At 37.6% G+C, this 16,484-nt stretch overlaps 1 protein-coding gene across 14 annotated transcripts in view; it reads left to right on the top strand.

Annotated features, from left to right (window-relative positions):
- The window catches only part of HUWE1 (HECT, UBA and WWE domain containing E3 ubiquitin protein ligase 1), a 154,951-nt gene that overhangs the window by 56,487 nt on the left and 81,980 nt on the right, over positions 1-16,484 (top strand). For 12 of the 14 annotated variants that reach the window (XM_070462819.1, XM_070462818.1, XM_070462820.1 and 9 more), the window contains 10 exons: positions 8,774-8,836; positions 10,621-10,698; positions 11,698-11,745; positions 11,826-11,894; positions 12,320-12,419; positions 13,352-13,473; positions 13,648-13,798; positions 13,937-14,064; positions 14,606-14,746; positions 14,949-15,054. In XM_070462819.1, coding sequence (XP_070318920.1) covers positions 8,774-8,836; positions 10,621-10,698; positions 11,698-11,745; positions 11,826-11,894; positions 12,320-12,419; positions 13,352-13,473; positions 13,648-13,798; positions 13,937-14,064; positions 14,606-14,746; positions 14,949-15,054 — 1,006 coding nt within the window. The remainder of the gene's footprint in view (positions 1-8,773; positions 8,837-10,620; positions 10,699-11,697; positions 11,746-11,825; positions 11,895-12,319; positions 12,420-13,351; positions 13,474-13,647; positions 13,799-13,936; positions 14,065-14,605; positions 14,747-14,948; positions 15,055-16,484) is intronic. The other 2 variants (XM_070462824.1, XM_070462829.1) reach the window with 1 other exon arrangement.

Here is a 16,484-nt window from a genome sequence, read left to right as displayed (position 1 = left end):
CCTGGGCATACACACCAAGGAAACCAGATCTGAAAGAGACACATGCACCCCAGTGTTCATCGCAGCACTGTTTATAATAGCCAGGACATGGAAGCAACCTAGATGTCCATCAGCAGATGAATGGATAAGGAAGCTGTGGTACACATACACCATGGAATATTACTCACCATTAAAAAGAATTCATTTGAATCAGTTCTAATGAGATGGATGAAACTGGAGCCCATCATACAGAGTGAAGTAAGGCAGAAAGATAAAAGAACATTACAGCATACTAACACACATATATGGAATTTAGAAAGATGGTAATGATAACCCTATATGCAAAACAGAAAAAGAGACACAAATGTACAGAACAGACTTTTGGACTCTGTGGGAGAAGGCGAGGGTGGGATGTTTCGAGAGAACAGCATCGAAACATGTATATTATCTAAGGTGAAACAGATCACCAGCCCAGGTTGGATGCATGAGACAAGTGCTCGGGCCTGGTGCACTGGGAAGACCCAGAGGGATCGGGTAGAGAGGGAGGTGGGAGGGGGGATCGGGATGGGGAATACATGTAAATCCATGGCTGATTCATGTCAATGTATGACAAGACCCACTGCGGTATTGTAAAGTGATTAGCCTCCAACTAATAAAAATAAATGAAAAAAAAAAGAGAGTCTTTGCAGATGTAATTAAGAATCTTAAGATCATCCTGGATTATCTGAGTGAGCTTAAATCCAATAACAAGCATCCTTATAAGAGACAAAAGAGAAGGAAACGCAGACATACAAGTCCATGTGAAGACAGGCACCTCTGCCCATTTTAAGATCAGATGGTTGGTTTTTGTTACTGTTACTCAGCTGTATGAGTTCTGTGTATTTTGGATAGTAATTTCTTTTCAGATATAATAGTTTGCAAATATTTTCTCCTGTTGTGCAGATTATCTGTCCATTTTGATTGTTTCTTTTGCTATGCTAAAATGTTTTAGTTTGATTCAGTCTCCTTTATTTTTGCCTTTGTTGCTTTTGGTATCATGTCCAAAAAATTGTCACCAAAACCAGTGTCCTTGCGCTTTTACTCATGTTTACTTTTAGGAGCTTTATGGTTTCAGGTCTTAATCTTTCATTCATTTCAGGTTAATTTTTTTAGTGGTATAAGATAGGGGTCCAACTTCATTTTTTTTCCCTGTATGTTAGTTTTCTCAACACCATTTATTGAAGAGACTGTACTTTCCCCATTGATTATTGGCTCCCTTTGAAATATTATTTGACTGTGTGTGTGAGGATGTTCCATTGGGCTATGTGTGTTTTTTATGCTAATACCATACTGTTGATTACCATAGCTTTGTAATGGTATTTGAAATCAGGAAGTACAATATCTGTAGCTTTGTTCTGTCTCAGGATTGCTTTAGTTATTTGGGGTCTTCTGTGTTCCATATAAATTTGAGGATTTTTTTTCCTGTTTCTAGGGAAATTGTCATTGGATTTTTGAAAGTAATTAAAATTTATAGATTACTCTCAGTACTATGGACATTTTGACAATACTAATTTTTCCAGTCCATGAACATTGGATATTTGTCTCTTTAATTCCTTTCAGCAGTGTTTTGTAGTTTTCAGTGTACAGATTTTACCTCCTTGGTTAAATTTATTTCCAATTATTTTACTTTTTTTATGGTATTGTAAATGGGATTGTTCTACTTCTTTTTCAGATAGTTGGTGTATAGAAATACAACTGATTTCTGTATGTTAATTTTGTATCCTGCAACTTTACTGAATTTATTCTAAGTTTTTGGGTGGCCCCTTGGGGATTTTCTGTGTATCATTTGCAAGTGAAAACAGGACTTTACTTCTTTCTTTCTGAATTGTATGTCTTTTTTTTTTCTTGCTTAATTGCTCTGGCTAGAATTTCCAGTATTGTGCTGAATTTCCAGTGCTGTGTTCCACTATTGTGAGTGGTTAGAATGAACACCTTGTCTTGTTCCTAATCTTAGAAGGAAAGGTTTCAGCCTTTCATCATTGAGTATGCTGTTAACTGTGGGTTTGTCATATGTGCCCTTTATCATGTTTAGATATGTTCTCACTATACCCCATTTTTGGGTTTTTATTATGAAAGGATATTGAACTTTGTCATTACTTTTTTCTACAGCTTCTGAGCTAATGTGATTAGCTCATGTGATTTTTGTCTTTCATTTTCTTAATGTGATACCACATTTATTGATTTGCATGTGTTGAAACATCTTTGCACCCCAGGGATAAATCTCACTTAAATTGTGATCTATGTTCCTTTTAATGTTCTGTTAAATTTGAGTTCCTGGTAGTTTACTGAGGACTTTTGCAAGTTTGTACATCAGGGGTATTGGCCTCTAGTTTTCTGTTCGTGTATTGTCCTTACCTGGCTTTGGTATGAGGGTCACTTTGGCCAAACAATGGTGATTTTCCCAATTACCAGTTGAAAAGTGTTCCTCCTTCAATCATTTGGTAAAAATTTGAGAAAGATTGGTTATTCTTTAAATGTTTCACCAGGGAAACCATTTGGTCCTGGAATTTTCTCTTGGGGGTCTTTTTTGATTACTGACTCAGTCTGTTTATTCATTATTGGTCTCTTCATACTTTCTGTTCTCCATGATTCTGTTTTGGTTATATATTTCTAGGAATTCTATCCAATTCTTCTAGGTTATCCAGTTTGTTGGCATTTTGTTCCTAGTAGTCTCTTAGTGATCCTTTGTATCTGTGGTATCAATTGTAATGTCTCTCTTTTGTTTCTGATTTTATTTATTTGGGTCTTCAGCCTTTTTTTTCAGTCTAGCTAAAGTTTTTAAACAATTTTTTTGTTGAGTAGTTTTTTAAAAGTTCTTTCTTTCATTAATCTTTTCTGTGGTTTTTCTAGTCTCTATTTCATTTATTTCTGCTCTGATCTTTGTTCCTTTCTTCTACTAACTCTGGACTTAGTTCATTCTTTTTCAAGTTGAGGTATAAAATTAGGTTGTTTGAGATATTTCTTATTTCTTAATGTAGGCATTTATTTCCTATAAACTTCCCTCTTGAAGTACTTTTGGTGCATCCTATTCATTGTGATATTTTGTATTTCTATTTGCCTCAAGATATTTTTAATTTCCCTTTTGATTTCTTCCTTTGACCCTTTGGTTGTTCAGGAGTGTATTGCTTAATTTCCAGATTTTTGTGAATCTTTCCAGTTTTCTTTCTGTAACTGATTTCCAGTTTCATACTATTAGGGTCCAGAAAAATATTTGGTATGATTTCAGTCTTAAATTTGCTAAGACTTGTTTTGTGACCTATCATATAATCTCTCTAGGAGAATGTTCCATGTGGGTTTGAGAAGAGTGTATTCTGCTGTTGAATAAATGTTATACATATGCCTACAAAGGCCATTGGTCTAAAGTATAGTTCAAATCCAATATTTCCTTCTTGATTTTTCTCCCAGTACAGTCTATCCGTTGTTGAAAGTGAGATGCTGACATCTCCTCCTATTATTGTATTCTCTCTTTCTCCCTTCATTTGTTGTTCAGTCACTAAGTCATGTCTGACTCTTTACAACCCATGGACTGCAGCATGCCAGGCTCCCTGTCCTTCACTATCTCCTGGAGTTTGCTCAAATTCATGTCCACTGAATCAGTGATGCTATCTAACCATCTCATATCTCCCTTCATATCTACTGTATGTGTGCTCAGTCAATTTAGTCATGCCCAACTCTTTGTGACGCTATGGACTATAGCCTGCCAGGCTCCTCTGCCTGTGGGATTTTACAAGAATATTGGAGTGGGTTCTAACTGATAAAGGGGACCTTCCCAGCCCAGGGATCAAACCTGCTGCTCCTGCATTGCAGGTGGATTCTTTACCCACTGAGCCACCTAGGAAGCCCTGTTATCTATTAGCATTTAGTTATACATTTAATATGTTCCAGTGTTATGTCCATATAATTTACAGTTGTTATGTCCTCTTTGATTGACCCCTTTATCATTTTATAGTGACCTTAATTGTCTCCCATTACAGGTTTTGAGTCAAAGCCTATTTTGTCGGATATGGGTAGCTATCCCTGCTCTTTTGGTTTCCACTTCTGTAAAATAACTTTTTCTTTCCCTGCACTTTGAACTCATGTGTGTCTTTAAAGCTGAAGTGAGTCTCTTGTAGGTAGCATGTAGTTGGGTCTTTTTTTTTTCCATCCAGCTACTTTATGCCTTTTGATTGGGAAAATGAATTCATCTACATTTGGAGTAATTATTATTAATAATAGGTAGGGACGTAGTTATGCCATCTTATTAATTCTTTTTTGATTGTTTTGTGTTTCCCTTGCTCCTTTCTTCTTTTGCTTTCTTTCTTTGTGAATAATGGTTTTTCATATACTTCAGTTCCCTTCTATTCCTCTTTTATCTAACCTAAGTTTTGCTTTGTGGTTACCATGAATCTTACATAAAACATAGATATAATAGCAACTTAACTTTGATTGCATGTGAAAAACTGAAGGCTTTTAATCCCCTTTGATTTTATGACTTTGATGTCACAGTTTGCCTCTTTTTATACTGTGTATTCATTAACAACTTACTTTAGAATTAAAAAAATTTTTTTGATTATATTTTTTAAGAAACTTTTTGTCCATTAACTTTTATCATTCATGGGTGATTGTTTAAGATAGTATTTTCCCGGGGTTCTCAAACACCTGCTGAGAGTGGCTGCAACCAATTCACAGACCACTGCAGGATCCACAGCTTGGGTCCTGTTATTCAACAAACTGGCTGGTGAGACTCCTCCCAGGTCCCTTTGCATGTAGGATTGGATTCCACAGCTCCCATAAAGGTACTTTTCTCTATGAATGGGTGCCAAGTTATTGTGGGGGCGAGGGATGGAGCACAGTGAAAGCCATCTTATTGCACTACCTTGCTAAGGCCGCTCCTTACATTGCTACAGTGGACATTTTGAATATTACAACATGGCAACTCTGGAAATCAGACTCTCACCCTTCCCTGGGGTTTGTTGTTAAGATTTGTTGTTTTTTATTTAGACTTTTCTGAACTGGTTTCTGAATTCTTTGTTTTATGTGGTCATTGAAGTCTCTGTTAGCGTAGTGGTCAGCTAGTGATTTGCCTTATTCCTGGAACCAAATTCTCTCTGTCTTTGCTGGTGAGTTCTGTGTACATATTGGTATCTTTGATGTCAATGCTCACTATCTTCAATACTTAACCAGAAAGTTAAGAGTCCCTGTAGGCAAGAATTCCTTAGAAGAAATGGAGTAGCCCTCATAGTCAACAAAAGAGTAAGAAATGCAGCACTTGGGTGCAGTCTCAAAAATGACAGAATGATTTCTGCTCGCTTCCAAGGCAAACCATTCAATATCACAGTAATCCAAGTCTATGCCCAACCAGTAATGCTGAAGAAGCTGCAGTTGAACAGTTCTATGAAGACCTACAAGACCTTCTAGAACTAATACCCAAAAAAGATGTCCTTTTCATTATAGGGGACTGGAATGCAAAAGTAGGAAGTCAAGAGATACCTGGAGTAACAGGCAAATTTGGTCTTTGAGTACAAAATGAAGCAGGGCAAAGACTAACAGTTTTGCCAAGAGAATGCACTGGTCATAGCAAACACCCTCTTCCAACAACACAAGAGAAGACTCTACACATGGATATCACCAGATGGTCAGTACCGAAATCAGATTGATTATATTCTTCACAGCCAAAGATGGAGAAGCTCTATACAGTCAGCAAGACCCGGAGCTGACTGTGGGTCAAATCATGAACTCCTTATTGCCAAATTCAGACTTTAATTGAAGAAAGTAGGGAAAACCACTAGACCATTCATGTATGACCTAAATCAAATCCCTTACAATTATACAGTGGAAGTGACAAACAGATTCAAGGGATTAGATCTGATAGAGTGCCTGAAGAACTATGGATGGAGGTTTGTGACATTGTACAGGAGGCAGTGATCAAGACCATCCCCAAGAAAAAGAAATGCAAAAAGGCAAAATGGTTGTCTGAGGAGGCCTTACAAATAGCTGAGAAGAGAAGCTAAAGGCAAAGGAGAAAAGGAAAGATATACCCATTTGAATGCAGAGTTCCAAAGAATAGCAAGGAGAGATAAGAAAGCCTTCCTCAGTGATCAATGCAAAGAAATAGAGGAAAACAACAGAATGGGAAAGACTAGAGATCTCTTCAAGAAAATTAGAGATATCAAGGGAACATTTCAGGCAAAGATGGGCACAATAAAGGACAGAAATGGTATGGACCTAATTGAAGCAGAAGGTATTAAGAAGAGGGGCAAGAATACACAGAAGAATTATATAAAAAGATCTTAATGACACAGGTAACCACGATGATGTGATCACTAGAGCCAGACATCCTGGAAGGCAAAGTCAAGTGGGCCTTAGGAAGCATCATTACAACCAAAGCTAGTGGAGGTGATGGAATTCCAATTGAGCTCTTTCAAATCCTAAAAAGAGATGCTGTGTTATGGTGCTACATTCAATATTCCAGCAAATTTGGAAAATTCAGCAGTGGCCACAGGACTAGAAAAGGTCAGTTTTCATTCTAATCCCAATGAATGTTCAAACTGCCACACAATTGCACTCATCTCACATGCTAGCAAAGTAATGCTCAAAATTCTCCAAGCCAGGCTTCAACAGTACATGAACTGTGAGCTTCCAGATGTTCAAGCTGGATTTAGAAAAGGTAGAGAAACCAGAGATCAAATTGCCAACATCCATTGGATCATTGAAAAAGCAAGAGAGTTCCAGAAAAACATCTATTTCTGCTTTATTGACTATGCTAAAGCCTTTGACTATGTGGATCACAACAAACTGTTGGAAAATTCTTAAAGAGATGGGAATACCGAACCACCTGACCTGCCTCCTGAGAAATCTGTATGCAGGTCAAGAAGCAACAGTTAGAACCAGACATGGAACAACAGACTGGTTCCAAATCAGGAAAGGAGTATGTCAAGGCTGTATATTGTCACCCTGCTTATTTAACTTATATGCAGAGTACATCATGAGAAACGCTGGGCTGGATGAAGCACAAGCTGGAATCAAGATTGCTGGGAGAAATATCAATAACCTTAGATATGCAGATGATACCACCTTTATGGCAGCAAGTGAAGAAGAACTAAAGAGCCATTTGATGAAAGTGAAAGAGGAGGGTGAAAACGCTGGCTTGAAACTCAACATTCAGACATCTAAGGTCATGGCATCCAGTCCCATCACCTTCATGGCAAATAGATGGGGAAACAGTGACAGACTTTATTTTCTTGTGCTCCAGATCACTGCAGATGGTGACTGTAGCCATGAAATGAAAAGATGCTTGCTCCTTGGAAGAAAAGCTGTGACCAACCTAGACAGCATATTAAAAAGCAAAGACATAACTTTGCCAACAAAGGTCTATCTAGTCAAAGCTATGGTTTTTCCAGTAGTCGTGTATGGATGTGAGAGTTGGACCATAAAGAAAGCTGAATGCTGAAGAATTGATGCTTTTGAACTGTGGTGTTGGAGAAGATTCTTGAGAGTCCCTTGGACTGCAAGGAGATCAAACCAGTCAATCCTAAAGGAAATCAATCCTGACTGTTCATTGGAGGGACTAATGCTGAAGCTGAAACTCCAATACTTTGGCCACCTGATGGAAAGAACTGACTCATTGGAAAAGACCCCGATGCTGGGAAAGATTGAAGGCAGGAGGAGAAGGGGACGACAGAGGACGAGATGGTTGAATGGCATCACTGACTCACTGGACATGAGTTTGAGTGAACTTCGGGAGCTGGTGATGAACAGGGAAGCCTGGCATGCTGCAGTCCATGGGGTCGCAGAGTCAGACACGACTGAGCAACCGAACTGAACTGAACCAGAAAGTTTACAACTCTGGCTTAGCCTTCCCTTGCATAGAGCCTCATGTCAGCTAGAGATATGGAAACTTAGTGCTTTTTCAGATTTTTCTGAGAATGTGCCCAACCTTGGGCACACATGTCGCCTTCTAGATTTCCAGGAGTGTGTGGAAGTTTTCAAAGCCCTTATTCCCCCAGATATCACACTCCTCAGCCTTTCTTTCCAAGCTTTTCCGTTTGTCTATTAATTATCCCAACTGTATGTATGTAGTCTTCAATGTTATCAACAAATGCCCATCCCCACCGCTGGGAGAATTTTGAATTAGGCGAAAATGATAGATTACCTCAAATGCTGTTGAAAATGTAGGCTAATTTTTAAGCAAAATTGTATGGCTGAGTTTTTTTTTCTATTTGGAACTCAATAATATTGTACAGTTGAGCCATTCTCCCCCATTACTTAGGGGCTAGTACTTGTTGATGAATTTTTTAGACGTTGTCATGGCAGAGTACAATAATATTAAGCAATGCAGGATCTTCTACTTTGCACTTTGGCTCATGTCAAAAAGTAAGGAACTGAAGAGCATGTGATTTCACCCTATGAGAGAGGTGATCAGGCTGAGCCTGGAAAGGGTGGTACAGTACTGAAGATCCAATGGGTCAAGACTGACCTTTCAGCAAGCATGACTGCAGGCATATCAAATATGCATTTACTTACAAGAGCTTCTTATATTCTTCCCAGTACCATCCTCACAGAACAGTGAAATTGGTCTCATTGGAGAAATCACTTTAGGCAGACCATCTTGCCTTGAGTCTTAAGCTCTTGCTTCTATTTGCTCCCTCTTTTTGTTTGATTTTAATGTTGGATGTCTTTTCAACACTGTGTTCCAAGCAGCAACATACTCTTAAATACTTTATACACAAAGCAACCTTAAGCACTGTTTTAATACTGTCTTTTTTCCTTTTCCAAGAGCTGGGGTGGTAAGGAGAATGGCTTTGGACTAGCAGAATGTTGCAGAGACTTGCATATGATGGTAAGTAACTCTGAGATTTGAGTATCTTTTGATAGAACTTGTGTGATCTCTTTTTGAGCCTTACTTTGCAATATATATATGGCATTTAAAGTTGTCACTTCACATCAGGATTTTGAGGAACCTGAGATCAATTGAGACATAGCATACCTTTTCTAGAAGTGCTTGAGTCCTTAATGTGCTGGTGGTAGCTGAAGAATCTCAGAAACACAGTATATGATCGTACGATCTCTTGAATAAGAAACTGCTTTTGTTGAGTCATCTTGAAAGTGATGAAAAATTCCAGAAATACACTTCCTTGCATTTTCTCACTGGAACTACAGAACTCTGGGTAGTCTGGCATGATTGTAATAATGACCGCTTGGGAAACAGGTCTCCCGTTTTGGTTATTGAGAACTTGCAATGTTTTGTGTGCTTTCCATGTTTACCCCTCATGCCTGTCCTGCTCATATTTTAAGCTATGTTTAGATTATGAACTCAAGCCATCCTCCCCTCTGCTTTGATACGTTGCTATAGAACCACAAAGCACAATTGAATTACTATAATACGATCCCACCCCAAGAAGCAGCTATATTTTCGAACACATATACTGCTTCTTTTGTTAGCTTGTCATGTATAGGACGAATGGATGCAATGAAATTTAGTGTAATTATCTTAGCAAGCCTTTTCCGCCCAGGAGAATGGTTCTTTTTCTGGTCACAGAAAACTATAAATAGAACAAATTACTTTTCCACCTTAGCTGGTATGCTTTCTTTATATTAGTGAATATTAGGTAATATGGGAGATGAGTGTTATCTGTTTTAATAACTAAAGCTGTGTAAATCTTAAAGGGTATTCAGTTTGGAATTCTAAGAAAATTATTGTTCATCTTAAAGTTTAGTTGATTAATTCTGAGGCTCCTTGTGTATATCAAGCTTGTTCTTGGCCACTTGAGCAAAACAATATGATACACTACTAGGTTTGTATGGTGTCTGTTACCATGTTCATCTTGACTTATATTAAGAAATCATCCACCCTTTTATTTATTGATATTTGGCATGTCATGGGACTTTGAAAGTTTTGTGTACTTTAAAAGAAAGTAGTACATGTTTTAAAACTTCTAAGAATACAAAGGGGTATATAATAATTCTCTACCCCCAGAGGCAACCACTGCTACTGGTTTCTTTCAAAGACACACTTTAATGGGCGTGCTGTTGCAGTCTTATTTGTCATGTGGCTTTTCTAGAGTTAAGGAACATTTGTTGTCAGGGTCTGATTTATATTGACTTGGTATCTGCCTGTGCAGAAAAGCAATTGGATATCATGAGAAATTATATAGGATGGTATGGAAAAATGCATTTAAAGAATTACAAAGGTATGCCCATGAGGCAGAGTTTGAATAAAATATTTCAAAAGGTGATGATATTAACTAAGATTTCCATGAGAATGTTCTTTTCCATTCTCAGATAGTACCTAGACCCTTGTGTTTGTCCTTCACCCTTGAATTCTTATTCATTATTGGGACAGGCTTGCCTCTCTCTTCCCTCTTGAGAATAACTGCAGTCAAAATTGATCTCTTGAAAGAAAGAAAATCAGTAAGGAATATGAAAGCTTTTGGAGCTGTGGGCTCCACTGTCCTGATTTTGTGTTACAAGACATCTGAGCTTTGCTAAAACAAGGAATGCAGGCACTGTAGCTGCTGATGACACTGCTGATTCTGCTGTCACACCGAGTTGGACAAGTAGCTAAGACTGAGGGAAGATTTGGGAGAAGATGGTATCTGATTCTTTCATGTGCTTTTTACACAGAAATACCCACCCAGTGCCACCACACTACACTTTGAATTCTATGCAGACCCTGGGGCTGAGGTCAAAATCGAGAAAAGGGTGAGTCTCATTCGCACTTTTTCTAATAGAGTCAATGATCTGTACCTGTGGTTGACTTTCTAGGACTCCTCAGTAAAATTAGAGAATGATGTTGAGATACATTGCGCCCTCCCAAGATAAAAATATCCAGCAGCTTCTCAGGAGTAAGTGTTCATTGTTTGCCCAGCTGATAGGTTTGAATCTTACTTACGTTGGAACTGTCAAAAGACAGGACTCTGTTTATAAGGCAGTGTTAGGACTGGTATGTTTTTCTCGATCTCAGTTGAGAATTCTACCATTTAGTATTGGGTTGGCCAAAAAGTTCTTCTGGTTTTCGGAAAAACCCAGACAAAATTTTTGCCCAACCCAGTATGATAGTCTCGATAGTGATTGGTTCAACTTTCTCTGCTCAAGCCAGCCTGCATGAAGTCTGTGTATTGCTTACAGGGCCCTGCTTCAATTATCTGGTCATTTCATATATTTTTTGAGGAGATAGCAAAATTCACTTTGGTTTAGAAGTGGTCTAATAAATAAGATCTTTTCTTCCTTCTACTTAAAATATATGCTCAGTCGCTCAGTTGTGTCCGACTCTTAGTGACCCCATGGACTGCAGCCTACCAGGCTTCTCTGTCCATGGGATTTTCCAGGCAAGAGTACTGAGTGGGTTGCCACTGCCTTCTCCATGCATATTTAGAGAGAACCCGTTTTCATGGATTCAGTCTTTGCTGTGAATATGAAGGCTGTGTGTATTAAATAAAGTTTAAAAGGGATAAGGAAGAATATGAAATGTATCTGGCTATGTACATTATTTTTAATCTGGTTTCAAAGAAAGTTTGCTGAGAATGTATAACATGAGCATTTGGGGGATTCCAAAGAACACTTTGATTTTTGAGAGCTTACAGTTGAGTCTTCTATGTAGGGTGACATCTTGTTTTTCAGATAGCTCTTGGCAGTCCTATGGCATGGGGAAGCTAAGGTATACAGTGACTCCTAACAACTCTCTTATCTTTCTAATTTCAGACATCTAGTAACACACTACATTATATTCACATAGAGCAACTTGACAAGGTAAGAGGAATATTTGACTATTGGTTAGTTCTAACATTTAGTTCACTTTTTGTTCCTAACTATCTTTTTTCCTAATGTAGATTTCAGAAAGCCCTTCTGAAATAATGGAGTCTCTTACCAAAATGTACAGCATTCCTAAGGATAAGCAGGTATGATGTGTCTTATAAATATCTAAATAATATCCATATAGATCAGACTATTGTGCTGGAGTAGGGAGATAGCATAGCAGAAAGAATGGAATCAGACCATGTTCAAATTAGCCTCTGTGTGCCTTAGTTTCCTCATCTTTTATGAGGGCAACACTTATTGGCTTCCTAGGTCCTGATGAAGTTTGAGGAAAACAGAAGCAGCTTTATTCACCATGAATATCTAAGAGGTGGTAGCTTAACACTTGGCTACCAAAGGAGAAAACATTTAGTTGTGTTATATTTTTTCTGCTCATTGTAATGGTGATCAGATAGTTAACTTGATTAATAATCAGAACTCTTGCCAAATGAGTAAGACTTAGCCCTCCCTCAGAAAGTATAGTCACCTTTTCCATTGGTTTCCTAATTTAGGTCTTATGTCTCTACAGATGCTGTTATTTACACACATACGACTAGCCCATGGCTTTTCTAATCACAGGAAGCGATTGCAAGCTGTTCAGGCCAGACTACATGCAATATCTATATTAGGTAAGAGCATAACACGTTATAGGTCCTGATTAGACAGTTTAGACTTGATTTCCTTTGAACTTCATCTGTCTTTGTTGCTATGGGCTTATGGTAGTTACCTAGGTGGCAAGTTAAATTGTAGTCAAATTGCCAGCATTTCTAGTGTTCACTGTATTCATCATTCTTGGGCTCCTTAATGTTGGATCAGAAAGAGGATATGTATGACTCACACATCACATAGGTTTAGTGGGTGTTTTTTGTTTTGTTTTTTTGTAAGTGTTCCGATAGTCATCTTCCCTTAGACCCTATTTTTCCTCTTGGCAGTTCATCTTTCTCTCTTTGGGAGTTTTGAAATGAATTTTGAAATTGATTAAATAATACTGTGCATTTTACTTTTTCTTGTAGAGTGGTATAGTGAAAATCACACTGGTTTCAGAGTCAGTCCTGGGCTTTCACCCTGACTTTGTAGATTATTAGGCACCTGTTTATCCTTTTGGCCTCACTTTCCTGATTTAATGTTGGAACAGTATGTATTTTATAAGCTGATCTGAGGATTAAATGAAAAAACCAATAAAGTACTCTCAAGTTTTACTGCAGTGTCATACAAGTTTCTAATTTGGTCTGCAGTAGTCCATAAATTCTGTTCTTTATAGTTTGTGTAAGTTTCCAATGTAAAACAGAAACATATGAGTTATCAAGCAGTGATATTATAAAGAATTAATTCTCTTTTTATACTTAAATTTCTGAAAATCCTTGCTCAAGACAATTGATACCATAATAGGAGAATCAGTTTGGTGGGTGCTTGGGACTTATAACTATATTTGATCCAATCTTCTGGAATTCAATGATTTTGTCCTCCAGTGCTGGTGGGAAGGGAGTCCTTCCCCAGAACAGGTAGATGTCAGAAGGTCTGTCATTGGGCAGTGGCTTGACCACTGCCTTCTTGCCTAAAGTGTTTATTTCTCCTTTTGCAGTGTATTCCAATGCCTTGCAGGAGTCAGCAAACAGTATCTTGTATAATGGGTTGATAGAGGAGTTGGTAGATGTCCTTCAGATAACAGATAAGCAGCTTATGGTAAGTATTTATTTATCTTTACATGCTGAGCCACCAGGGAAAGCCCAAGAATACTGGAGTGGGTAACCTATCCCTTCTCCAGTGGATCTTCCTGACCCAGGAATCAAACCAGGGTCTCCTGCATTGCAGGTGGGTTCTTTACCAGCTGAGCTACTTTACTTTCTGTTTTCATAGGAGATTAAAGCTGCTTCTTTACGAACGTTAACATCAATTGTCCACTTGGAGAGAACTCCCAAACTCAGCAGTATTATTGACTGTACTGGAACTGCCTCCTACCATGGATTTTTGCCTGTACTTGTGCGAAACTGTATCCAGGCCATGATTGGTAAGTTTTTGTGGTTATTATCCTGGGCACCTAAAGGAACCCTGCCCCCTGCTTTGTCTGCCTTTGTTTAACATCCTGCCAACTTAACACCAAATTTTGAACTTGCTCTTTCTCTTCCTCTCTCAACTTCCCTTGTAGACCCTTCCATGGATCCATACCCTCACCAGTTTGCCACTGCTCTCTTCTCTTTTTTATACCATCTGGCCAGCTACGATGCTGGTGGCGAAGCCTTGGTCTCCTGTGGAATGATGGAAGCCTTATTGAAGGTGCTCTACTTACTTTTTTAAAATAAGTACATTTGGGAGGAAATTAACTTAAGTTTGAAGTGGTTTACAGTGAGGATAGTTAACATAAGAAAGCTTACCCAGAAAATGTTTTGCTTGATGCTCAAGTTTGGCCTTCTAGTTTTCTCATTAACAACTTTTAAGATCAGCTATTTCCATTATTAAGAATTGATCATAGTCCAGCATGGTATAATAGGAGGCCCTGGGTACTAATTAAGATATTGCCACATCTCCTCCTGACCTTAAGCATGATAGATTTTGCCATGTGCTAGGCCCCAGGCACCAGCTCTTTTCTCCCTGAATATTTTATTTAATCCTGAAAGGTAATTTATGTCCCTATTACCTCAGGCAGTTGAGTCTCAGAAGTCATAGAGCTGTCATTTGGCAAGTACCAAAAATCAAACATATATTTTTTTCCTATTGTACCTTGGTGCCTCCCTGAGACCCTAGACTGCATGTTTCCAAAAGAATACATTATTACAGCTTTCATTTGATTGGTTTTACTTTTTTCTTTCCCTAATAGGTCATAAAGTTTCTTGGTGATGAACAGGACCAGATAACATTTGTCACCAGAGCTGTCAGAGTGGTTGACCTTATCACCAACCTGGACATGGCAGCTTTTCAATCCCATAGTGGACTTTCTATCTTCATTTATAGACTTGAGGTATATAAGGAGTACTTTGCATATACTTAGATATAGTGATTGCTATGCCTAGAAACTAATGTAATAACCCTAAAGAGCCATGTTATCCCTTTTTTGTTTTTAGAAACCATTTCTGTAATCTGCCTGTGACACTCTTTTGTTATAATTTTTTAATCTCTATTATATATGTAGGATTATTTTACTATTTCTCCCTTGATCATAGCATGAAGTTGATTTGTGCCGAAAAGAATGCCCTTTTGTGATCAAGCCAAAGATCCAGAGACCCAGTACTGCACAAGAAGGAGAAGAAATGGAAACTGATATGGATGGTAATTAATAATTACTATTAGTATTGGTTCATTATTGATTCAGTATCTTCTTATTCCCACTAAAGTGTAAGCTCCATGAGATCACAATACTGTTTTGTTCACTGGTATAATCTTCAATAGTGCCTGATATGTATATCATAGGTGTTTAAATATATATTACGAAAAGATAAGGAGAATATAGACACTAAAATGGGACCCTGTGAAATTATCTGGCTGTTCTGAGAAGGGGGAGGTGGAATAGTTGTTGGGTAGGGAACAACTTTTAAATCATAAAATCTGAAAGAAGACCAAGTATTCTTAATCTTAGTGTAAATCAGATTATGTCCTTTTTAAAAACTTCCCCTGGTGCATAGCTCTTAGTAATAGTACCCAAAATAAAAAATTGTTTCACCAAAAAAAAAATTGTTTCACAGCTATCCTACCAGAGTATTTAATCTTGTCTTCATGACCCAGGATGTCATTACATATGTCTGTAACAATGCTAGTAATAATGATGTTAAATTTTTTATAATGGTTTTCATTCTTGACACTAAATATCCATAAGTTTTCATTCCTTTTTTCCCCCCCAAACACAATTAACTATGTGCATGCTGTCCCTAGAGGGCCCTTTACCCAATTTCTATCTCTAGTCTGCAATGGGGAACTTGGCATTTAAGGTAATGGGTGTGGTCATGTGGTCCCAGGTGTTGATTAAAATGTGACATCTCCAAAATGTTGTGGTATAGAAGATGATTTAAAGACTGTTCACAATAAATCAGTGGTTGTCAAACATAAGAAACCATAAGAATAGGAATAAATTAAAATGCTTGCTAAGGATTTAGTGTAATGCTTAATTTAGTAAGTTTAAAAGTGAAGACTAGGAAATCTACATTTTTAACAACTAATTCTGGTGTTATGATGTACCTATAGAAAAAATTCACTGAAAATCAGGTTACAGAACCGTGAGTTCATGTCCTGTATGTCTGTATATGTATTTAAGATTGGAAGAAAATATTTCAAAATGTAAGCAGTGGTTTATCACTAATGGAGCTTTTTATTGTATTTTATATGCTGTAAGAAGTAATTTTGTATCTTGTATTTGATTGATTAAAATTATTCAAGTGTAAAAGTAGGAATGATAACTCACTTCCCAGCCACCATAGCTATTTTAGCGTAGTTCTTTTCAGTCTTTTATCCATATTCAAATATATGTTGATATAAGTATTTAGTTTTATAAAACAAGAAGATGAAAAAAGAAAAACAAGAAGATGAGAACATTAACATAGCAGTGTTCATTCAGTGTATCATAGTCATCCTTCCATATCAGTCTTTATGCTTCTTATATTTAAGTTACCCTCCAAAAAAACTGTACCTACTACCCACCAGTAGTAAAGAAATTACATATTTACCACCTTTTTCCCTTCCAAATTTGATGGGTGAGAAATATTGAA

This window comes from Odocoileus virginianus, unplaced genomic scaffold (genome assembly GCF_023699985.2).
Source record: "Odocoileus virginianus isolate 20LAN1187 ecotype Illinois unplaced genomic scaffold, Ovbor_1.2 Unplaced_Scaffold_14, whole genome shotgun sequence".
NCBI classification, from domain to species: Eukaryota; Metazoa; Chordata; class Mammalia; order Artiodactyla; family Cervidae; genus Odocoileus; species Odocoileus virginianus.
Note: the sequence above shows the minus strand (reverse complement) of the source record. Positions and strands in the feature narration are given on the sequence as shown.